The sequence below is a fragment of the Anabrus simplex genome, chromosome 1 (genome assembly GCF_040414725.1).
Source record: "Anabrus simplex isolate iqAnaSimp1 chromosome 1, ASM4041472v1, whole genome shotgun sequence".
Taxonomy (NCBI): domain Eukaryota; kingdom Metazoa; phylum Arthropoda; class Insecta; order Orthoptera; family Tettigoniidae; genus Anabrus; species Anabrus simplex.
The window spans coordinates 1007741992-1007767805 of NC_090265.1; the positions used below are offsets into that span (position 1 = coordinate 1007741992).

The 25814-nt window shown below is 40.1% G+C and overlaps 1 protein-coding gene across 1 annotated transcript in view; it reads left to right on the forward strand.

The window, feature by feature from the left end:
* Nucleotides 1–8819: 8819 nt before the first annotated feature.
* LOC136857890 (tubulin alpha chain) overlaps nt 8820–25814 on the forward strand; it is a 39728-nt gene continuing 22733 nt past the window's right edge. Inside the window, exons 1-2 of the mRNA XM_067136928.2 lie at nt 8820–9042; nt 19877–20349. Coding sequence (XP_066993029.1) covers nt 8862–9042; nt 19877–20349 — 654 coding nt within the window. The 5' untranslated portion in view covers nt 8820–8861. The remainder of the gene's footprint in view (nt 9043–19876; nt 20350–25814) is intronic.

The window sequence follows — 25814 nt, forward strand, 5'->3', positions numbered from 1 at the left end:
CCAGATAGTCTTGATGTCACGTGCCAACTCGCTTTGTTTTGACAACTCAAAACAAGGCTGCCCTTTATGAACTTCCCTTCGCAAGGAGCGCTGCTGTCAGGCACACAGCCCCTTTCTGTTATTCTAGCTCGTTGACGCGCCCTCATGCACGCCGCACGGTATACGAGCTAACAAAGGAACCGCTCGTTCCTCTTAGAGGAGCTACAACAACGTACTAAACGAATTGCGACAGAAGAAAACGACAATTTGGTTAGACTTCTACAGCACTGATGTCATGACTTCAGAATACTGGAAGAAGCCCAACTATGAGTTGCGCGATCTTGTGACCCGACTAGCAATACATGGCTTGCACCACGTGATACAGTATAGTACGCGCACCTTTTAGCGATATATGGACACCCTAGTGCTGAATCGGTCCACCTCGGGTATCTTCGAGTTTCGTATTGGCAACCTTTGAAACACAAACTATGAATCGCTTATGCATCGCTGTGCGACATCTGGCGTACACTTTACGTACTAGTACTGTTGTTGTTTACACAGCAAATCCAAATTATAAAATTCATGTTAGGAACAAGATTCGCATCGAGAAATATTATACACTGACTGACAGAGCAAATGCAACACCAAGAAGGAGTGGTTCGAAAGGGATGAAAGTTGGGGAAAAAACAGAGACGGCACGGACGAATAATTGATGTTTATTTCAAACCGATATGCAGGTTACACAACGCGCACGGCATCGACTCAGTAGGATGTAGGACCACCGCGAGCGGCGATGCACGCAGAAACACGTCGAGGTACAGAGTCAATAAGAGTGCGGATGGTGTCCTGAGGGATGGTTCTCCATTCTCTGTCAACCATTTGCCACAGTTGGTCGTCCGTACGAGACTGGGGCAGAGTTTGCAAACGGCGTCCAATGAGATCCCACACGTGTTCGATTGGTGAGAGATCCGGAGAGTACGCTGGCCACGGAAGCATCTGTACACCTCGTAGAGCCTGTTGGGAGATGCGAGCAGTGTGTGGGCGGGCATTATCCTGCTGAAACAGAGCATTGGGCAGCCCCTGAATGTACGGGAGTGCCACCGGCCGCAGCACATGCTGCACGTAGCGGTGGGCATTTAACGTGCCTTGAATACGCACTAGAGGTGACGTGGAATCATACGCAATAGCGTCCCAAACCATGATGCCGCGTTGTCTAGCGGTAGGGCGCTCCACAGTTACTGCCGGATTTGACCTTTCTCCACGCCGACGCCACACTCGTCTGCGGTGACTATCACTGACAGAACAGAAGCGTGACTCATCGGAGAACACGACGTTCCGCCATTCCCTCATCCAAGTCGCTCTAGCCCGGCACCATGCCAGGCGTGCACGTCTGTGCTGTGGAGTCAATGGTAGTCTTCTGAGCGGACGCCGGGAGTGCAGGCCTCCTTCAACCAATCGACGGGAAATTGTTCTGGTCGATATTGGAACAGCCAGGATGTCTTGCACATGCTGAAGAATGGCGGTTGACGTGGCGTGCGGGGCTGCCACCGCTTGGCGGCGGATGCGCCGATCCTCGCGTGCTGACGTCACTCGGGCTGCGCCTAGACCCCTCGCACGTGCCACATGTCCCTGCGCCAACCATCTTCGCCACAGGCGCTGCACCGTGGACACATCCCTATGGGTATCGGCTGCGATTTGACGAAGCGACCAACCTGCCCTTCTCAGCCCGATCACCATACCCCTCGTAAAGTCGTCTGTCTGCTGGAAATGCCTCTGTTGACGGCGGCCTGGCATTCTTAGCTATACACGTGTCCTGTGGCACACGACAACACGTTCTACAATGACTGTCGGCTGAGAAATCACGGTACGAAGTGGGCCATTCGCCAACGCCGTGTCCCATTTATCGTTCGCTACGTGCGCAGCACAGCGGCGCATCTCACATCATGAGCATACCTCAGTGACGTCAGTCTACCCTGCAATTGGCATAAAGTTCTGACCGCTCCTTCTTGGTGTTGCATTTGCTCTGTCAGTCAGTGTATAATGTTACAGTAGGCTATATTATGTGTGTATGACACAGTTGTTGGCTTAAGATAATAAAGGTTTAGAAAATTCATATCGTTCGATCATATTATCGATTGAATTCAGATTTCATTTCCATTCAGTTGGCAGTATTACCGGAACCGGGAGAGCTCCCTCCTTACACCTCATCCCAGTACAAAGAAATATCGCTAAAAGGTGCGCGGACTATATGCAGACTGAGAGTTCCACAACCATGGACCAGACTTGTGTGCTAGCTTTGTGGAGTGGCGTGTGAGAGACACTGTGTGTTAAGATGTAGAAAGAGAGGACAATATCTGACAAAGTTCCCTACAGAGGAATGACCGTATATGTATGTCAGTGGCGTATGCTGGGATCAAGACGTGGGTTACTACTAAACTTAGGTTTGTCCTCTTTTCGATAGCTGGTTTATTAGTGAACGTCGAGCCTTACGCGTTTTGAGTAGCCTGCTGTGTTGTCAAGGCTGTTTCACAAGCTACTGGCCTCTACCACTGCCAATACTTAACGCCTGATCAGTGTAAATGGTAGCCTATAATAGTGTTTAAGAAATTAAAGTCCTTTGAAAATTAAAGCCCGTCTTTGTGGCTAAGTGGATAGAATGCTTGCCTTTGGTCCGATGAACCCGGTTCAATTCTTCCTCGGTAGACCGACGGTGGTGTTCCGATCCATGACCACCGGTTCGATTCCAAGTAACAAATGAGAACACTAAACCTGAAAGATTGCATTTAATTTTAGCAGATCTACCTATAAAAAGAAAATTATATTACTCCTATAACAGCAGCCCTGCAGTGTCTTCCTGCAGGGATGTAGAAGTAGACGGGAAAGGAAATGGCAAGAATCTAACTCATGGCTTTTAGTGCCGGGACTGTCCGAGGACATGTTCGGCTCGCCAGGTGCAGACGACCTCCCGTGCCAGATAACAAAATGATGGTTAAAATTCCCGACCCTGCTGGGAATCGAACTCGGGACCCCTGTGACCAAAGGCCAGTACGCCAATCATTTAGCCATAGAGCCGGACAGTAGAAGGGGATGAAATACCAACATTCTGTTATCTATGTAATAGTGCATGGCCTCTGGAAAGGCTTGGTGTTGACCTAGTGAGGATGAAATAAATTGCGAAGACGTCATAAATACCCAGTCCCCAAGCCAGGGACATCAAGAGTATAAGGAGGTTGATTCCGAGGAAGATGTGGAGAATGGTTTATCCAGTAGCCCCTACCTGTGTTATTACACAGGGTTCAGCCATTTTGCACAAAGAATCCCGCACGGTCAGTCACGTTATACTCTGTAACTTCGAATAAAAGCAATACTACTGAAATACATAGTGGCGGCGATTGGGATTAGAAGTGTGTGTGTGGGGGGGGGGGGGGGGGCAGAATGTACAGATAACAAAACGTACCCGGGTTTTGTGGGATATAGCAGGCAAGGGAGCGGGGTGGGGGATTTACATCAAAACTAAAACAAGAAAGAGCTACAAAATGGCAAGAATTGATTTGTTCTCTGGGCGAATTTCGGCAGAGAGATAAGGTTGATGGTTTACCAACTTAACTGCGGTAATAATAGTTTTTGAGATTTTAATTCGATACTATACAATAAAACTTTCACAATATCACACATGTATTACAGTTAAACAGAAGCTACACAGGCCTACTAAGAAACTAACAAACACTAAAGAGACTACCAGACTGACGAATAAGCGCGGCAAGCGGATGAATCATACCCCATTGTCCATGAACTCTTGGGGTCACACACACACACACACACACACACACACACACACACACACACACACACAAGGGTGCGAAATCGCGAGGGGGAAGGGAGGGATTTCCCCCCACCGACGATTTTATCTCAAAGGTTCCCCTCCGCGAAATACTGCCTGAAATAAACACTAGTAGTTAATCCCTATGTCCCTTGCCCCCACCATTTATTTCTCTCTCTCTCTCTCTCTCTCTCTCTCTCTCTCTGTGTGTGTGTGTGTGTGTGTGTGTGTGTGTGTGTGTGTGTGTGTGTGTGTGTGTGTGTGTGTGTGTGTGTGTGTGTGTGTGTGTGTGTGTGTGTGTGTGTGTGTGTGTGTGTGTGTGTGTGTGTGTGTGTGTGTGTGTTGCCGTTCCTCACAGCACATGCTGTCCGACTCGCTGGCTGAACGGTCAGCGTACTGGGCTTCGGTTCAGAGGGTCCCGGGTTCGATTTTAACCTTCATTGGTTAATTCCAATGGCTCAGGGGCTGGGTGTTTGTGTTGTCCCCAACATCCCTGCAACTCACACACCACACTTAACACTATCCTCCACCACAATAACACGCAGTTACCTACACATTGCAGATGCCGCCCACCCTCATCGGAGGGTCTGCTTTACAAGGGCTGCACCCGGCTAGAAATAGCCACACGAAATTAAACAGCACATGCTACACGTTACTGTGCGATTCTCCACCACGTACTTGCTGTGTCACTGTAGAAATCGGTTAGCCGCGACGAACAACACTTTGTATTTCCGCTAAAATTTGTGTTACTATTTACTGGAAATAAAGAAAAGAATTAACTGATAAGACAACAGGGCTTGTATAAATGTTTTTTTTGGTAATAATTCCTAGTTTCAACCGGCTGAAATGGAATGAAAATGTAATGTTTCCTCCACAAAGTGGGAGGGTGGCTCAATCGCCCCCCACTAATCGCCGCTACTGGAAATACACAAGTAATTTTCTCGACTATAAACAATCAGTGAGATGTGTTGTGCATGCAACAGCAAACACGTGACACCGTAGTACATGGGTCAATCGTGTCAGTTCGGAGTCTTGAGTTCTCTCCCTCCTTCGTAACAGTGGATGGTTGCCTAGTTGTACTTCCTCTTAAAACAATAATCACCACCACCACCACCACCTCCTCCTCCTCCTCCTCCTCCTCCTCCTCCTCCTCCTCCTCCTCCTCCTCCTCCTCCTCCTCCTCCTCCTCCTTCGCAGTGACAGGGCGAGTGGCGAACTGACAGAGCGAAGCCTTGCCGACCTATCCGCTCGGTCCCCGCACCTATTGGACATTCAGCAACCAGTCGTGCGAGGTGAGTTGAGAGGAAAGGGGCGTAGTACCTGGGCTGAAAGGCCAGTCTCCGATGCCTTGCTCTCAGAAATACGAGCGACTTTCTTTTATTGCTTTCAAGTTTTGTAAATGGAACGTTGTGACAGATGCTTACATTATAATGTGATTTAGATTTCCATCGTTCTCATTTGATGTTTGGGCTTCACCGATAGCCTTGTTAGCCTTCGGTATACGCCGCTACTGATCTATGTCATTGTATTACTATATCATTAACAATGGCTGTTGGCTGCAATAAATCATTAATACATGTTTTGCACCTGTTTCCATCTTGGGTCAGCAGCAAACAATTTCTCGGCTTTCAATTGATCGAATGAAAGTTTTTAGTGATGGCGCATTTTATTGACATTTTCATAAAAGGATCGGTTACCGTATGTGAAAACTTTCACAAAATAGTGCACTGCGACAGTTATGTGCGTCGTCTTTATGATCGTTTCTGAAAAGTTGTGTGAACTGTATAGGCTTATCTCCATCATCGCATGAACCACGTGGACTGCAGTCAAAAGATGACATATCGTTTCGTCATGATCTTCCTTCTTGGAAGAAAAACCTTCATAAATGCTTAGAAACATATACAGTATTCTTTGTTCGGAAACGCATCAATTGTTCCTGTAACAATCATTTATTCTCCAGGCAACACACCCACAAATAAACTTCATTACTTTCCAAATTCTGTGGTTTAGTCTCTTAATTTTCCTAATTGTACACTCAAAATTTCCAATTCATTTATAACAGTATATTTAATTAAAGCAACAAAATGGTGAGTAAAACTTCTTATCGTGATTTTTTAAACGTGCGACAAATTACATATGAAGAGTTGCTTAATGTTGGGGTTGTGTTTCAAATGCAGACGATGCTTATTTACAATACAAGGTAGGCGCTATTAAGTGTTGTAGGAGAACTAGGCTCATATTATCTATTGTCATCGGATTTTGACCATATTTCGAATCAGAGTGAGGGAGGTTCGGTTTACAAGTGGCATCAAATGAGTGCATCATGAAGACAACGTGTCAAGTAGAAGTAGTCCAACAGGCTATGTGGCCGCCGCAATTAACTTGCCGTCACAATGTTGCTGGAGTTATTTAAAGTTACTAAGTGTGAAGTTAGTCGATTATTTTCTTCACTGAGTGATGTGTCAGCTGTAGGCAATTTACATGTAAAGCATTAGCTTAAGAAAGAATACGAATCGAAGTACAAAGATGTCATGGTGCAGAATGACACCAGAAGCAATGCTATAAATAAACGGTGCACTAGCACTCTGTTAACCTCGCAAGTCTGCTAGCGTCAAAAGGGTGAAGTTCATCGAAAATGGTCGTACAGACGGAATGAAAGGAAAAAATCATTCCTCAGTTAAACAAAATCAATGTCAGATCGAGAGGAGCCCTGCGGTTATCGCATCTATTGCACCATTTGTGGGAAACTAAGAAGTGAGCTGAAGTTATTTGCGTGTGGTACACGCATTGTAAATATAAATACAGACATCCTGGAGTTCCTGAAGTAAAGCTTAGTATTGTGTTGTAGAAGGCGATGGTATTCTTAATCGGAGTTCTATATAGAACGGTTGTCTTGTGAGGTCGAAGGAGCGTTTTTTGCCACGCAGAGAGTTTTTTAAGATACGGCCTACTCTTTCTAGTGTAGCTAGGTTATCCTGTGATAAGTGTTCTAAGGCGTATGCCATGATAGGGAAATCTTGACGTGGAATAGGGCTATTTCTGTCTCTATAATATTTGTCGAAGGACCTCGATGTCGTTCATTGCTGCTCTGTCTTTGGTGTGTTTGGTGAACACTCTTCCGTGTTTGTTTGAAAAGACACGCCTAAGTACTTGTAGGAATTGACCCTGGCAAGTTCATTATTCTTGTTCTTAATGTTCTCTGTAGGATTAAAAAAAAGCGAAAATATGGATAGATATGTACCGAACAGACGCTATGATGACGTCAGAATGGATGAATTCTGCCTACGAACTGCGGCATATCATATCGCGCTTCGCGGTCCGTGGATTTCATTACAAGCTGTGCCATAGAAAATACCATCCACGAACCAGATGAAAATTGTGTTTGTTAATTGTGTGGGAAAATTTGCCAACGATACCACGCCAAAAAGAACAGTATATTTAGTTAAACTGTGTAATTAAGTTATTTTTACTTCATGTATGCACATTGTGCGATTTTCCTCCATAATAATAATAATAATAATAATAATAATAATAATAATAATAATAATAAATACAAACATCTTAAGGCGGGTCCAGACTTGTTGCGTATCCCCGTATCGTATCTCCGTTGCGTACCGTAACAGTTTGGAAGGTACCCCGTGTCGTCATAACGTTGCAAAATGTTGATACGGTGATATGCAACGGCTTGTTCGCTCACTTGGAGGTCTTTTGCCGTCACATCAAAGGGACGATGCGCAGTGCAGACGTGCTACTTATTCGTATTTTCGATTCAGTGTTTATAGTCGTAATGTAGTGGAGTAAGGAGAAGAAGGACGCGATATGGAAATACCCAAAACACAGAAACCGGGCGAGTTGGCCGTGCGGTTAGGGACGCGCGGCTGTGAGCTTGCATCCGGGAGATACTGGGTTCGAATCTCACTGTCGGCAGCCCTGAAGATGGTTTTCTGTGGTTTTCCATTTTCACACCAGGCAAATGCTGGGGCTGTACCTTAATTAGGCCACGGCCGCTTCCTTCCAACTCCTAGGCCTTTCCTATCCCATCGTCGCCTTAAGGCCTATCTGTGTCGGTGCGACGTAAAGCCACGAGCAAAACGCAGAAGATTTTAATAAAATGACAAAAAATGGGATCCATGGAATGCATCCTTGTGAATTTTTTGTCCATTCAACTGACTGATTGAAAATTTATGCCCGCCAACAGAAGGGACCCATTTTTATACTGCCGTACTAGCATAAATCTGTGATATCCATAAGTGTCCTGATTTCTTATTAGCATTAGCATACGTGGCCACTGCTACCTTCAAGTTAAGTGTAGTCATTGCTTATTGGAAGCTGGCGTGAAACTGAGATTCAGCTCATTTCTTCCCGATGCATGGATTTGATATGGGTTCTCGAATACGGATACACATGGATGATGCAGTGCAGAAAAATTCTCACGTTGCATCGTATCGTATCGTATCGCTGGATGATATGCAACGAAGACACGATACGGAGATACGCAATAAGTTTGGACCCACTTTAAGATATACTATTGCTTAGTTCCATGGCTGAATGGTTAGCATACTGGTCATTAGTACGATTCTTGGCCAGGCTGGGAATTTTAACTATGTACAGTAAATTAATACATTTAATACGCTTCATCTACATACAACACAGCACTGTCAACCAGCACAGACATCTCTGTTCAAAAGATTAGCATCAGGAAGGGCATACGATCGTAAAATGGCTAAATCTACAAATCCAAATAGGAAGAAGAGAAATACCATAAAAGACCAACCAAAAAGTCCTTTTTGTTCACACTTAATCGTTTCAATGTGTGTAAAATAAGGCATTTTATTTTCCTTCCAATTATTCATTCCTCACAATCTAAAAACAATTATTTACAATAAAATAGATAAATAAATGTATTAATCAGTTACAAAGTCAAGGATACAATGCCATCAACCATTTTAATAATGTTTCTACATAAGCATGACCAGTAAACAAAGATAGTTTTAAAATATTTATTTTCTGCATGTTTCAGAGGGAATGCATTTCAGTTCACGTGGGACAAGCAGGGGTCCAGATGGCCAACTCCTGTTGGGAACTCTACTGCTTGGAGCACGGTATTCAACCTGATGGCACCATGCCGTCAGAGAAGACATGTGCCTCTTCAGATAACTGTTTCAACACGTTCTTCTCAGAAACGGAATGTGGGAAAATGATACCTCGTGCAATTATGGTTGATTTGGAGCCAACCGTAGTAGGTAAGTAGGTTGTATCTTTAAATATGGAACAGATAAACAAGATTTCTATGATCATATTTCAGTAATGAAATAGGCTACAAATTTACTCTAAAAAAAAAAAGAAAAGAAAAGTATAGCAATTAGCTAAGCATAGTGTCACGGTAAGGGTGCCTGCAGATACTGATCTCTTGAGAATGTTCTGACCACTTATGGTGTACTTCCTGTCACAAAAAGTGATCGGTTGCCACAATCCTCTATTTTTAATTAGTTCTTCAGTGGCCTCCTTTAGTTCTGTACCTCTTATATTTTAATCGTTAGAAACTAAGTCTAACAAATGTCATCATGGTATGACCATTTCAGTGTGTGGGCATTGCCTGCATCACCTGAAAATGGGATGGTGGAATTCCTTTGCTCAACAGCAAACTGGTCTCTTAGATACTTCTACTTCTGCAGTTTTGTTTCTAAAACTAACACAAGTTAGTCTATAGGTTAGAACTAGTGTGAATCAGTATTTACATAACACATACTGGTACATATTAAATTGACCAATTTTGCAGTCATATATTTTTCAACTGAATCTTCATTCAAGGTCCTTGCTTTTACTTTTTTTAGAATGGGAGCATCTACAGTGGGGAAAATCGTTGCTAAGATGGTTGTTGTGTGAGCTACATCCAAGACATGTACCCATACCAACAAGGGACAGGTTTTAATCTATAGCAGATTTCTATCACATTTTGAAGTTTACTCATGCTACTCGTGCTGTTAATGCGAAATATGTCTGCATAAAATGCCCAACACACTCAGGCTTTATGTTTTATAATTCTAAAAACTTTTATTCAGTTGTGCTGTAAGGTGTTGGAGATACAAATTTATAACTGTGGGCATAGGGAGATATAAAGAACAGAGTGATGCAAATATCATCAGAGCTTCTGACCTTTACCAGTTGCTTCACAATAAACAACTAGAAATTTCCAAACTGAACAATTTACCTAACGCCAATTTTAGATGCCCTTTCATGTTGTTAGGCGATGAAACATACTCGCTACTTCCACATTTGTTGAAAACTTTTGGTGGAAACAATTTAACGTTTGAACAACGTTTCAATAACCATTTTGTCACGAGCCAGAAAAATGGCTGAATGTGCCTTTGGAATTTAATATTCCAAATGGCGTTTTGTACTAAACTTACCATCTCCATTCATTTCTGCACTTATTTCTTCCCAGCACTTATCCACCACATTTCTGTTGCAATGGTAGGCCTATTGTCTTGTTTGTCCCATATAGAAAGTTTATAGTACAAGCAGTGATTAAAACCTCACTATCCATTTCTTTTTTCTTGTCTGCACTTGACCTGCCCTGACAACCACTGAACAAGAACTAAATGATCCATTCCAGTAGTAAGTTAAACTTATCAGCATGGGTTGCAAGCGGTGACAAGTATGAACCTGCTTCTTGCATGTGTGTATCTCATTTGCTAACATTCAAACATTCTTGGTGCTGGGCGGTGCCGGTTGTCTGAAAGCGGGAAACCTGCTTTCTTTGTGTTCGTACCCTTAGCCTTCTTTTTCTGTGTATGTACCTCAACAGTGTGTAGCGTTCATATTCTATCATCTGGCAAGGAAAAGTGATCTGTTGAGTTAGAAATTTCTCTCTCTGTCTCTCTTCATCCCTTCCTCACCCCCCCCCCCCCCACTCTCTCTCTAGATACAGGGTGCGGCAGAAAGACCTGATGAATTTCAAATGTAAATAACTCAGCAATGCAACAAGCCATTTAAAGATTTATTGCACAGTTGGAAAGAGTAGTGTTTGCAATTTGTGTCACATACACATACACACTAAGTTTCAAAAATAATGTCCTCCAAATGCTGACCGTCCTGTTCGATGCACCTCTGAAGCCTCTCCCTGAAGTTGAGGAGATTGCGTAACGGCATGTCTCACTGCACAGACGGTCTCTAGTGTTCGGATGCTACGAGGCCTATCAGGCGGCTTCGCTTTCAAACTCGAACCACTTTTTCTCAAACCGCTCACCCATAACAGAATGGTGTTCCTGCTCGAAACTTTCTCATGTCGACCTAAGCCAAAGTGTCTGCAAAACAAACGCTGTGTTGTGATAACAGAGTCGGCATTTTTGAAATAAGTTTCTATCACGAAATCTCGGTGTTCACCACTCCACGCCATGCTAGCGATTGGCTGACTGACTAGCCCGGACGAGACGATGCACGTGTTCTCCAAGGCCAAGATCGCGCACCACAACAATAACACCTGTTTGAAAGCTGTGGCCAATACAACCTTTAGTTCGCTCCAATCTACTGTATGTGACATAAATGGTAAACCCTGCTCTTTTAAACTGTGCAACAAAATTGTGAATGGCTTGTTGCTTTGCTGAGTTATTTACGTCTGAATTTCGTCAGGTATTTCTGCCGCACCCTGTACTTGTATACTGATAAATTTCATGTCAACAAGTTGTTCAGTTCAGCTTAAATATATTTAAAGGACCATTGGGAATTCAAAGAAAAAATTTTAATAACAAGGTTAATGCTGGTCAGTGAGGTAGTTTGTACGAATGATAGACTTTAAAACCTTTAGTCTCACGTAGTATATGGGATTCTACTTAGGTTAAGTGATGAATGCTGACAAAACCAACACACCTACTGTTGGAAGACCTGTTATTACATTTTGGGGCTTCCATTTGGCAAGTTTCTGCTGAAAGCTCTGATCCTGGATGTTTGCTGCTATCCCCCTTAGTGACCTAATTCAGCTGATCCTGTTCATGTTGACTATCATAAAGCTGTATCTTAATTAAGGCCGCAGTCACTTCCTTCCCTGTCCTTCTCATGTAGAAGAAAATAATACATTATATGGACATGGGTCCAGAAATGCTTTATTTCTGTGTTAGAACTCATTTTCTACAGCTCTATATAGTACATTAATCATGGGAAATATACAGAAACAGAACATACCAGCTTACCATATGAAACTCTTTCTTACTGTCAGTGCTAACAGAGGTCATTTTGAACATTTCATTTCATTTCACTTCATGACCCATGTCCATATAACATATTTTCTTCTTTGTGTGAGAAATGTGTCCTGAAAGTCTGGCCATACCTTATTGTTACAGTTTGTATCTATAGTATACTGTATATACAGTTGTGTCTCGGAAATCCGAGGCTCCATTAAATCCGAACGTTATTTGAATTTTTCTTTTTGCAAATTTAAAATGAGTTTTCTACAGCATTTCATTCTCTGTTTATTTATACTTTGCCTCCCCTCTACTGAGATTGTGCGCATATTTGTTGTCGTGCCTGAAACAAAAACGTTTTTGAGAAAGAAGTGTCTGTCTATTAAAGCAGTTTTATTGCTGGAAAATGCTGGGTCACATCTAAATGAACAGGAACTAGTATGTGATGGAATTCATGCTTTATTTTTACCCCCTAACATAATAAGTTTGATACAACCCATGTATGGATCAGGCCATTTTAGAAGGTCTAAAAAAACAGTATCGTACCACCTGCTACATTCACTCCTGGAAGCAACAGAACGAGAGGAAAACATCATGAACTTCCTCAAACAGATAACCATGAGGGACGTACTGTAGTGTATGGGTTAGCAGAATCATCGAACAAAGTGAAGCCAGACACTCATTAAATCATGGAAGAAGATTTTAGGAAGTGCTGAGTCTGATGACAGTAATTCCAATGACAGCAATGATGATGATGTACCAAACTTGTCAGATCTAATCTCACAAACACCCAGATGTGAAGATGCTAGTGAAATTGAAGTTACAGAATGGATGAAGAGTGATGAACAGTATGAACTTACAAACACTTCAATCATTAAAATGTTGAATGAACCAACGGAAGATAGCGATGAAGAAGTTTTAGTAGAGACGGCGCCAAGTATGTCTCATAGTGAGGGTCTCACTGCTTTGGAGGCAGCACTACGTTATGTAGAACAACAACCAGAGTCAACTCCAACCGACACCCTGCTCTGCAAACGATGGCATAATATTGTTGCACAGAAACAATGCAATATTCAGAAACAGAAGTATATTAAGAAATTAAAAAAAAAAAGAAACCTTAATCCATGCCATAATACTAAGAAATGACAGTACAGGACCTTAGCTTCAGTCGTTAACGATTTTTTTCATGTTTCACAATTTTCCCTGTGGTGTTCCTTGTAGTCCGAGTTATTCCAAATCCGAGGTACCTTCCTCACAGTTACCTCAGATTATCAAGACTTTACTGTATTTCTAACACTCATCACTCATAACACAGCAGGAATGCACATCTTCACTGTCGATATAGAAATTAGAAATTACTTCTAGTTTGTTAACAGAACAACTACAGTGCAAAATTCAATTGCTATAAAATTACTTTTGAGTGTGCTGTCAACAAAGCAGTTATTGCAAGTGGGGTGTCAAACAATATTACATTTTTGAGATTTTAAGTTCACATGAATAGTAATTTAAGTTCTTGATTTTACAATTATTATTATTATTATTATTATTATTATTATTATTATTATTATTATTATTATTATTATTATTATTATTATTATTATTATTATTATTATTATTATTATTATTATTATTATTATTATTATTATTATATTATTATTATTATTATTATTATTATTATTATTATTATTATTATTATTATTATTATTATTATTATTATTATTATTATTATTATTATTATTATTATTATTATTATTATTATTATTATTATTATTATTATTATTATTATTATTATTATTATTATTATTATTATTATTATTATTATTATTATTATTATTATTATTATTATTATTATTATTATTATTATTATTATTATTATTATTATTATTATTATTATTATTATTATTATTATTATTATTATTATTATTATTATTATTATTATTATTATTATTATTATTATTATTATTATTATTATTATTATTATTATTATTATTATTATTATTATTATTATTATTATTATTATTATTATTATTATTATTATTATTATTATTATTATTATTATTATTATTATTATTATTATTATTATTATTATTATTATTATTATTATTATTATTATTATTATTATTATTATTATTATTATTATTATTATTATTATTATTATTATTATTATTATTATTATTATTTATTATTATTATTGGACCGCGCAGAGAGCCATGGAAAGGTCAATGCTAGGCTATACAAAGAAAGATAGGAAAAGAGCTGATGACATCCGGTCTGTTACAAAGGTTAAAGACATCTTAGAGAGAGTACGCTCCTTAAAATGGCAGTGGGCTGGCCATGTTGCACGAAGAAATGATGATAGATGGACAAAACTAGTGCTGGAGTGGAGTCCGAGAGAACATCGAAGGCCTAGAGGAAGACCACCGGACAGATGGGACAAAGATATCAAGAAGATCGCTGGTACCACTTGGATGAGATCTGCCCAAGACCGTTCTACTTGGAGAAGACTGTTGAAGGCCTACCTATACCCACGACTTAAAGAGGCCACATCATTTTAATGATTGAAATGGCTGATTGTATATATATTATTATTATTATTATTATTATTATTATTATTATTATTATTATTATTATTATTATTATTATTATTATTATTATTATTATTGTCTTCGGAGTTCAGATCTCCCTAATCCTCCTCTCTTCATATCTTCACCCCAGTTATACTGTATATAGGATGACTAATTGTAGTTTGAACTTCAGTGGTAACTGGTGACAAAAGTGCTAAGTGTGCTACGGTCTAAAATAAAACCAATAAAAACTCACCTAATGCTAAAAAATGAAATGCTTTTTTTATATATATTGTTAGGTTCTTCAGTCTATTGAAACTAGTCTTGAGTAACAAATCTACAAACTACTTAACAAAAAAAGTAGTATCAGTATTATACTGAAAAAGAAACAACTTAATTTAAAAATAATGAAGTCCAAGCGGCGCTCCTTTTTAGTGCAGAACTTCTCTATCACTTTGGCCTCTTCTGTTTCAGCATGACTCTGACCTATGCTGTGTCTGATCTGCCTCACAACACTTAGGAAATTAGACTGTGCATTCCTTACTTTCATTGCATCTTTCGATCTTGATTGTAACTGTTTGTATAAAAGGTCTACATTTTGGCATTATTTTGCTAAAAAAAAGTTAACCAGTAAATAAATTCTTTGTTATTCAAATAACATAACAAACTAATCGCACCATGGCAACTTTTGTCATGTGATATTTTCTCCAATTCTTGCAAACATTCTTTCAAACTTTCCTTGTTCTCAAATACTAAATTCTTGGTTCTAGATTTAAAGTTCCACCGAATCACAGGACAACTTGGAATTTGACGAGCCACCACTGATTACAATACAGACAATCATTGTGGTGACCTTGAAAAGTATGCAGAGAAAGTTCAAAAATCAAGGAAATAACACCCTTACAAATTTGTTTTGTGAAACAGCTTTTTCCATAATTAAATTCAATTTTTTTGCACTAAGATAGTGAATATATCTGCCCAACTCCCCCTGTTGCGCCACTCATCACGGAACATCCACCAAATGTTTGCATGATTAGTATGTGAGGTTTATCTTTAAACATAGGATTTAGTTCATTTAAGATGCATTAAGAAATTTCATCTCCACTTTGACCCCCAGTTTATAAAATCCCCAAGCCTTTCAAATGGTTCGCTGTTACCTTCGTAATGAAAAACCAGTACCAATTGTGACTGTTGACAGATATTAGCTGTTTCGTCTGCCATTACTGCAACAAAACCTGCTTCCTTCATTGTTTTATGACAGACTTTTAACACACACTATAATAGTTCATTTTGAATAGTTTTGGAAGTCCGTTTAAACACTTGATTTTATTCCATGTGTTCACTGATTTTGTCATGACCTCTCAGTGTAAGCTCAAATTCCCCACAAAACTTGATACAATCAATCATTTTTCTTTCTGCATGTTGTTTGTGTTTCAGTTTTTCTTCATAACATCCACGATAGCTGTTTTGCTACATTTACACTGAGATTCAACACATTTTGTATTTGTTTAATATTATCTTTGTGTTGTTTTATGAATTTGTTCAGGTGGCCTAAATTAGTCATTCCCATTCTACTGCATGAATGAGAATCACTGTTACCAAAGAGCAGACAAGGGAAACAGAAAAGAGCATTCCTTATCTCACACTTGTTTCATACACTGTCCTATGAAATTTTCTATTATAAACACAATTTTTACTGCCTTTTACTTTCTGATTTATGATAAAATCAGGTGTTGGACTCTCTGTTTCCCAGTCACCATGTCTTGTGACCCAGAGAAAGCTTACGACACTACCTGTTGATTATCTTCATATTACACCAGTGGAGATTTCAGGGAAATTTGCTAACGTTTATTGAGAACTTCAACTCCATCCGGCTCTTTCAATCTGAGTGGGGAGTGCGTTTTCTCAATATTACATTCAAGAAAATGGAGTATCACAGGTATCTGTACTGAGTGTCACGCTGTTCATAATTGCCATCAACAGCATAGTTGCCATTTCTGAGTCCGCAGTTGTTCCACCGCTGTATGTGGATGATTTAGCTCTACATTTCAGATCCAGAAGGATGGCAGTTGCTGAGAGACATCTACAGCAAGCTATTAACAGAGTCGACAGATGGACCCTGAAACATGGTTTTTGATTTTCAGTGGCAAAAACTTTGGTTGTACACTTCTATTGATGTTGGCTTATGCATCCTGAACCAGAGTTCTGCTTGCAAAACAGTGTCTTACCAGTGGTAGACACCTGCAGCTTCCTGGGTCTCCATTCATGCTCACATGCAGAGACTTAACATACTTAAGTTTCTCAGCGGTACCTCATGGTGGGCTGACCGTGCAGTGCTGCTACGTTTCTACATGGCAGCTGTCCTCACCTGAATGGACTATGGTAGTGTGGCTTATGGTTCAGCATCCAAAATCTATGCTGAACCTTTTAGACAGTGTTTACCATAGTGGAGTTAGGCTGGCAACGGGAGATTTCCATACTAGCCCCATTTCTAGCTACTTGCTGAAGCGGGAGTTCCACCTTTACGAATAAGGAAGCAGCAGTTACTCCTGATGTACGCTGCCAAAATTCATGAAATGCAGCTACATCCAAACTATCAATGCATCTTCAGTACTCAATACCACCAGAGGTACCAAAACCGTCTGAATGCCACACGGTTGGCTGGGTTTTGAGTTGATAGCTTGTGTTTTGAATTAGATGTGACTATTGTTGGTTTTCATGAGCGTTCTTTTAGTGAGGTACTTGTGTAGTTAGTTCCACAACCAGATATACGGCTAGATGTTGCTCTTTCGTCACTGATAATGTAAACACGAAGATCTCTCCTAATGTTTGTAGCGTGTATACTCTGGAGGTTTTTGCCATCCTGAAAGTTCTGCATGATGAAAGAAACTACTGTCTCATGTGTACCGACTCATTAAGTTCTCTGAAGTCTATTGACACCTGTTTCCTGCAACACCCACTGATGCCTGACCTTCTAGTCAGGTTGTGTGATGTTGGCAGAAGAATCACTTTTACGTGGTTTCCAAGCCACGTTGGGATTGTGGGAATGACCTTGCGGTTGAAGCTGCAAAAGAAGCAGTACTTTCACCTCCTAGACCTGTAAATATACCTGTTGGGGATATTTGTTCTCAGCTATGTCGAACCATCTTGGCGTCCTAGGAATCTGACTGGCTGGTTATTCGAATTCCCAACAAGCTGAGAGCAATTAAGAAGATAACTACCATGTGATGGTCCTCTCTCCAGCCTTTACGGAGAAAGGCCATAGTTTTGTGTAAGCTGAGGATAGGTCATGGAAGATCTACACACTCTTACCTCCTATAGGGGGAAGCCCCACCCCCAGTGTGTTCTTGTAGTGCCGACTTCACTGTGGCCCACATCCTGCACTGATCTCTCTGGTCTAAGACGGAACCTTGGCCTGCAGGAGACACTCAAACTCATATTAAGTAATGACGCGACTACTGCTGATCTTGTCATTCGATTTATATGTGAAAGTGGATTAATCAACGGTATACAAATTTAATCCTTTACTGCATACTGTTGCCCTCAGGCAACATACAAATTTTCACCTGTATAAATGGATACAGATTGTGGGCAGAGGTAGTTTTACGGCACACCGTCAACTGTACAGTCATTTAAAGACATGTACCAGTGACACTCAAACTCATATTAGGTAATGACACGACTACTGCTGATCTCGTCATTCGATTTATATGTGAAAGTGGATTAATCAACGGTATACAAATTTAAAGTGTTCCATTACTCAGGGAACTTCTGTTCACTTTTGATTCATTTGTGACCTTTTCGGTCCTATAAAATAATTTGTCTTATATTTTTTAGTTCACTTCCAAATTCTTCTGTTGAATAAAGAGTTTTGTTTAATTCTCTTTTCCGATTAATTTGTTCAAAGAGGATGATTGCCTAGTTGTACTTCCTCTTAATACAAAATTCACCACCTCTCCCTAAGTGTTTCACCTTTATTTTTCCTTCTATACTTCTCCTAGAGAATGGATTATTCAATAAACTATCGACTGAATTCATTATGGAGGCCACAAAAGAAATACTACTTGATTAAACTTGTAAGACACTTCATATACATGCAGGTTGCGAGTGAGGATGCTCTACTGGCAGGAATAGCAGGCCAGTTCTAAGTAATTGTGAGATGAGAATCAGTCTGCCTAAGGCTACTTTTAACCTCGTCAAGAGATGGTACTGTCGGCTGTATCACACGCTATGGTAGTTGGCAACCTAATGTGGTGTGAAGATTCGCAGCACGCAGTTACTGTTTCTCCAGGGCCAACCTGATCAAAAAAGGAAAGACTGCACTAATGCAAAATGTTTTACAGAATATTAATTTGTAATGATACCATTTATAATTATTTGAATCAGCAAAATTGTGAATGTGCTATAGTGCAGTAGCACATTAGGGTAGGCCACCCCTGTTGAATTTAAGGGGGATTTAGTCATGACAAAAATAGCATAAATAGTGATGGGGTGTCATCCAACAAATGGATAATAATATTAAACAAAGCAATCAAATTACAGTGTCAGCTATATAGAGTAATATACAGATCACAACACAGAATGTAAATTTACAAATTAAGAAATATGTTTTGACCTTTCTTTTATCAATACCTTTGTTCTGCAAAAGGTCAGACCTCTTTCATTTCTCCTCTTATTAGTGTTAACAGTGAGTGATTTTTTATTTTATTGTATTTCCCTTTATGTCAATAATAATTACTACCACCACCATCCTTGCCACCGCCGCTGCCACCACTACTACCACCACCACCTATCTCAAACTGCAGTGCCTGTAATTTCCTTCAGACAAGAGCCAGTTTCTAAGCCAACAATAATAAATCAAGCTGTAGTGTAAAAGATTTGCAAGACCTATGGAGTTTTTCATTTTTGTTCCTTTCATGACTTTTCTTTCTTACTGATTTTCTTTACACAGAAATGTCATAGATCATAGGTTCAGAATGCTCCTCAGAGTGGTATCACATTAATTATATTTATATTCTCATACTCTGCTTGCACTGATAAAGGTTAACGTAATCTGTGTTAGCTGCATTCTTAACTTCGAAAGTTACTCTTGCTTTCTTTCTGTGATTACAAAGGTTGGCAGGGTGGTATGCAGAGCTTCATCAAACCAGTCTATGGACTGTTGACCCAAACTACAACATGAATACCATCATTATCATGTGTAACAAATCAAATAAATAGGAAAATATGAAGTGAGTTTGAAATAATTTAGTAAATATGTACTGTATAAAATTTCACTCAAATCTGTAACTATATTTATACTGAAATTATTAAATATTTTTATTCTGTGACAGATGAGGTGAGGTCAGGAAAGTATCGTCAGTTGTTTCATCCTGAGCAGCTGATAACTGGTAAAGAAGATGCAGCTAATAATTATGCTCGAGGCCACTACAGCATAGGTCGAGAGGTGATAGAAGAAGTTACTGATCGTATAAGAAGGCTCACAGACCAGTGTACTGGACTTCAAGGGTTCTTTGTGTTTCATTCCTTTGGTGGAGGCACTGGATCCGGGTTCACATCTTTACTCATGGAGAAACTCTCAGAAGATTATGGAAAGAAGAGTAAACTGGAGTTTGCAGTATACCCTGCACCACAAGTATCAACAGCAGTTGTTGAGCCATACAATGCTATCTTAACAACACATAACACTATTAACCACTCAGACTGTGCTTTTATGGTTGATAATGAGGCAATCTATGACATATGTCGTAGAAAACTGGGGATTGAGAGGCCTTCGTATGCAAACCTTAACCGCCTCATCAGTCAGGTAATAAATTCTCTCTCTTGTATAACTTGCATATATTCAGCTAGGAAGACTAGCGTGGAATGTATATGATGAGGAATAAAGACAGAACTAACACTTTACCAAAAGTAGTAGTAGAATGTGCAAAGAGAAAAACATATGACAGTATTATGTCAACAGTATTACTGAATTGCACAGGCAATAAGAGATTGCATTTTCCTAGTCAGGAATAAACTTTGCTGGTCTCACGGGCTAGAAGAGAGAATTTACTATATTCATACAATATTTGTGCATAACTGAGTATTTTTGTCATCATCATTCTCCAAAGGTTTAATTACTTTATTATTTGAGTTAAGGTCTTTCTACTTTACATTGCTTAAATGTAATAAATCTAGAATTGATTGTTCTTAATATTCAACTGGCATTTTTTACAAACATTTTCAGTACAGTATATATTTTCATTTTAATTAATACTTCCATCCCTGTTCTATTTCTCTTCTGATTTTAATGCTATTCAATTTTTAAGCTGTGCACTTTATTCCTCATTATCTGTATTCATGGAAACACCAGATATTTCCTTCTTTTGCAGGTGTTGTGTCTCAAGTTTGATCCCTAACTTCAATAATAATCCTGTTCCTTTTCATAGTCATAAGTGATGCTAAGAATTCAATCTTCAGTGAGAGAAACATTAGGAAAAATGTAAGCAACTAAGCTTGTAGTTTTAAATAACTCTTGACTTTATGATAATAACCACAGACCTTTCATTTTTATGTGGAATCAGAACCACAGGGTTATGACTTAATCCATCACCTTCTGCTAAGCTTGTAATGCCTCTCCACTTGAGCCAAAGCTCCGTATATGCAGTAAAGTTACAGTCCTCCACTACTCAGCTCAAAGTGCTGCAAGGATGTTCCTCGTTGTCTTCACATCTGCTATAGCCAGCTTAAACTCATTTTCTTCCCTTTAGGAACTTAAAATTGTTCGTTATTTTGCAGATTATCTTTTTCAAGAAAGGCTGAAATTACTATTTTACATATCGGCTCTCTGTTTGATAGTACTGCTCTCAGAAGACGAGAGTCACATTAGAAAAGTGGAAAAAAAATGTAATTATCTACTCTTATTTATCAGTTGGATAATGCAGTGTCTCTCATGTAAAGGACATCTGTTAGTGGAAACTCATATCACTCTTGCTGATCAGTTGATAGCACAATGTGCACTTTCCTTTTACATTTATTCTTGGCCTATTATAAAACCTCCAGTATACATCATCAGTGCTTGTTCCATTATAACAAATCCAAGAATGGAAATTTAGATAAATGGTGATTGCATGTAAATTATAGGAATAATAGAATATGTCAACATTGTCTTGAATCATTTATTCATCATTGTCTAATGCAATTTTGCTGTGCATGATGGCTGCATGGTTTGGGTTGTGTAGCTGTAAACTTGCATTCGGGAGATGGTGGGTTCAAACCTCACTGTTGTCAGTCCTGAAGATGATTTCTATGGTCTTCAATTTTCACACCTGCAAATGCTGGGGTTGTACATTAATTGAGGTCATGGTTGCTTCTTTACCAATCCTAGCCCTGTTCTCTCCCATTTTGCCATAATAACTGTCAGTGCGACATAAAACCAATGACAAAAAAATAAAATTAGAACATTCTACTGTAACTGTCTTTTTTCTCTAGGTTTGCATTATGTTTTACAATTATTCTACTTTCTGGGGTTATTTTAGGAGGATTATATGTAGAACAATCTTCAAATAGAATGAGAAAAACAGTATCCTTCAATATCTTTATTTTCAGCCACCCACATAAGAAAGAGCCATCGGCCGTAGCCGTGTTGAAACACCGGATCCCGTGAGATCTCCGAAGTTAAGCAACATTGGGCGTGGTCAGGAGTTGGATGGGTTGCCACGCGCTGTTGGTGGGGGGTAAGGGAATGAAGGAGCGGAAAGGAACTGGCCACCCTACCACACGTAAACTCCGGCTCAGGAACACCTCTGTGGAGGTTCGGACCTACCTTCGGGCAGAAGAACCCTTACCTTACCTTACATAAGAAAGAAGTCCTTGACTCAAAATTTGGTACAAATCCATTTCTAGAAACAGCATTGAGCAATTTCTGTTTTGAGTTCTGAATGGTTTGGGAAGTCATGAAATGGAATTACCTTTACCTTCCCGCCATTACTCCTGCAGTTATTCTAGTTACATTGATGGCAGACAACAGTATACCACTGTAGTTAACAATCATACAATAAAACATTTTTCTAACATTTGGTTTACGTTGCACCAACACACATAGGTCTTATGGTGGTGATGGGATATGAAAGGGCTAGGAGTGGAAAGGAAGTGTCTATGGCCTTAACTAAGGTACAGCCTTAGCATTTGCCTGGTGTGAAAATGGGAAAGTATGGAAAAACATCTTCAGGGCTGGTGACAGTAGGGTTGGAACCCACTATCTCCCAAAAGCAAGCTCACAGCTTTATGTCCCTAACCGCATAGCTGACTCCTTGGTCAATAAAACATTATTACTTCTACTGGATACATAGACACGTACGTGCAGAATAATCAAAATACTAAAAAAAGTTTTAAAACATTTAACGCAAGAACCTAGATTTCAACTTTGGATTGGAAACCCTCATTGTAGCATACACTCACCAGCAAAAAAAAAAAAAAAAAAGTATTTCATACATACAGTACCAATATAAATGGTCCATTATTGGACATTATAAATTTTCCAGCTAACTCATTCCTGGTTGCCAGCATTTTGCCCTCGTGTGCTAGGTTGGGCTCATCAGTTGGTACCTAGCACACCTACCAAGACACTGCCTAGTGCATACTGTGGAGGCCACTGCATAGGCTACTTGGAGTCACCGGCAGTGCCAATGCGCTATGAGAGACTTTGTCTCTTTACCAAAAATTGATGCCTGCTTGGCTATCAGATGATATAGATGTTGATTCCCATAGGGAATGCACTAGCCAGCGTCTTGGTAGGTGTGCTAGGTACCAACTGATGAGCCCAACCTAGCACACGAAGGCGAAATGCTGGCAACCAGGAATGAGTTAGCTGGAAAATTTATAATGTCCAATAATGGACCATTTATATTGGCACTATAAATTTACTCATTCGGGACAAATATTTCAGATTCCCTATGGGAATCAACATCTATATCATACATACATACATACATACATACATACATACATACATACATACATACATACGAGGATTGGGACAAAAGTCATGGCAACTATTTTTTTTCTTGTAGATATATGAACAGATCACAAACGTATATGTGTTGTGTGGAAGTTCTGCATGCATAGTGTGTATGCAGAATAACAGATGGCTCTGTGATAGCTGGTAGTAGCGCAGCGAGGGCTGTGAAATCAGTCAATTGGTGAGCGTCGTGTGAGATGGACGTACGCTTACATCAAAATAGCTGTTCTCCGAGGGAGAAATGCAATGGAATGTCACAGTGAATTAGTGGAAGCCCTTGGGAATAATGCCCTACCATACCGTACAGTAGTAGGAAAGTTTCAGCAAGGACGTGTGTCAACCAGTGATGAGCAACGTTCGGGACGACCTGTCAGTGTGCGGACCGATGTGACACGTGCCGTCATCGAGCAGCTCCTTTATGAAGAAAGACGATGGACACTACTGGAGTTAGAGAGGGCAAGTGGCATCGAGAAACGCACCGTCCACAGGATATTGCGCAATGAGCTGCAACTGTGCAAAATCGCATCGCGCTGGGTACCACAGGCACTGATGGAAGTTCAAAGGTGGGTGCGCTTCGCAATATGCGTGGTGGTGGTGGTGATTATTGTTTTAAGAGGAAGTACAACTAGGCAACCATCCTCTATTCGCAATATGCTCTGACCACCTTGCGCGCTGGCAACAGGACGGCGATCAATTCTTGTCACGAATAATCTCCATCGATGACTTTTGGGCCAAGGCAGACGAACCAGAACTGAAACGTCAGTCTGTGGAGTGGTGACATGCTGGATCACCAAGGAGGCAGAAGGTCCGTTAGAATCCATCCCCAGTCAAATTGATGGTGATCGTCGTGTATGACGTCAGGGGTGTCATTGTTTGCCACTTTGTTCCATATGGCAGAACAGTGACCGCACAGTACTACAGGGACTTGCTGATGGGACAGGTACGACGTGGCGTTAGGATGAAATGTCCAGATCTTGTGGACAGTGCACTAATCCTGCATGACAATGCAAAACCACATAAAGCAGAGTGTGTAGGGCAGCTGCTGCGACGTTGCGAATGGGAAGAATTGGAGCACCCACAGTACTCTCCCGACATTTCACCCTGTGACTTTGATCTCATTCGAAAGATTAAGGAACCAATACGTGGTAGGCAGTTTGCAACACGAGAGGACATTGCTAATGCTGTGCGCCAACAGATGATCCAATTCACACATGGTGCGGCAGATGCTGAGGCAGATGGTATTCAGCGCCTCCCACATCGTTGGCAGCGTGTGGTGTCCATAGCAGGAGACTACTTTGAGGGTCTTTAAGCCCAGGTTTGTCATGTCAAATTTATGTGTACTGTGTTGTCATTCTTTTGCCCTGTACACTACTGTAATAAAATAGTGTGTTACGATACTTCAGTGCTATTCGTTGTCCACACATGTAATTAACACCTTGTCCTTTCGTCTGTATATGTCACATTTTCCAACCGGACTGGTATCTTCAAGAAAAAAAATAGTTCCCATGACTTTTGCCCCAACCGTCGTACATACATACATTATCATTATAGACTGTTATGCCTTTCAGCGTTCAGTCTGCAAGCCTCTGTGAATTTACTAAACGTCACCACAATCCTCTATTTGCAACTAGTGCTGCGGTCTCATTTCGTTCTCGACCTCTTATATTTAAATCGTTAGAAACTGAGTCTAACCATCCTTGTCTTGGTCTACCTCTACTTCTCTTACCTTCCATAACAGCGTCCATTATTCTCCTAGGTAACCTATCCTCCTCCATGACCCCCCACCAAAGCCGGTTTATGCGTACAGCTTCATCCATCGAGTTCATTCCTAAATTAGCCTTTATCTCCTTATTCTGAGTACCCTCCTGCCATTGTTCCCATCTGTTTGTACGAGCAATCATTCGTGCTACTTTCATGTCTGTTACTTCTAACTTATGAATAAGATATCCTGAGTCCACCCAGCTTTCGCTCCCATAAAGCAAAATTGGTCTGAAAACAGACCGATGTAAAGATAGTTTCGTCTGGGAGCTGACTTCCTTCTTACAGAATACTATTGATCCCAACTGTGAGCTCACTGCATTAGCGTTACTACACCTTGATTCAATCTCACTTACTATATTACCATCCTGGGAGAACACACAACCTAAATACTTGAAATTATCGACTTGCTCTAGCTTTGTATCACTAATCTGATACTGAATTCTGTTGAATTTCTTACCTACTGACATCAATTTAGTCTTTGAAAGGCTAATTTTCATACCGTACTCCTTGCA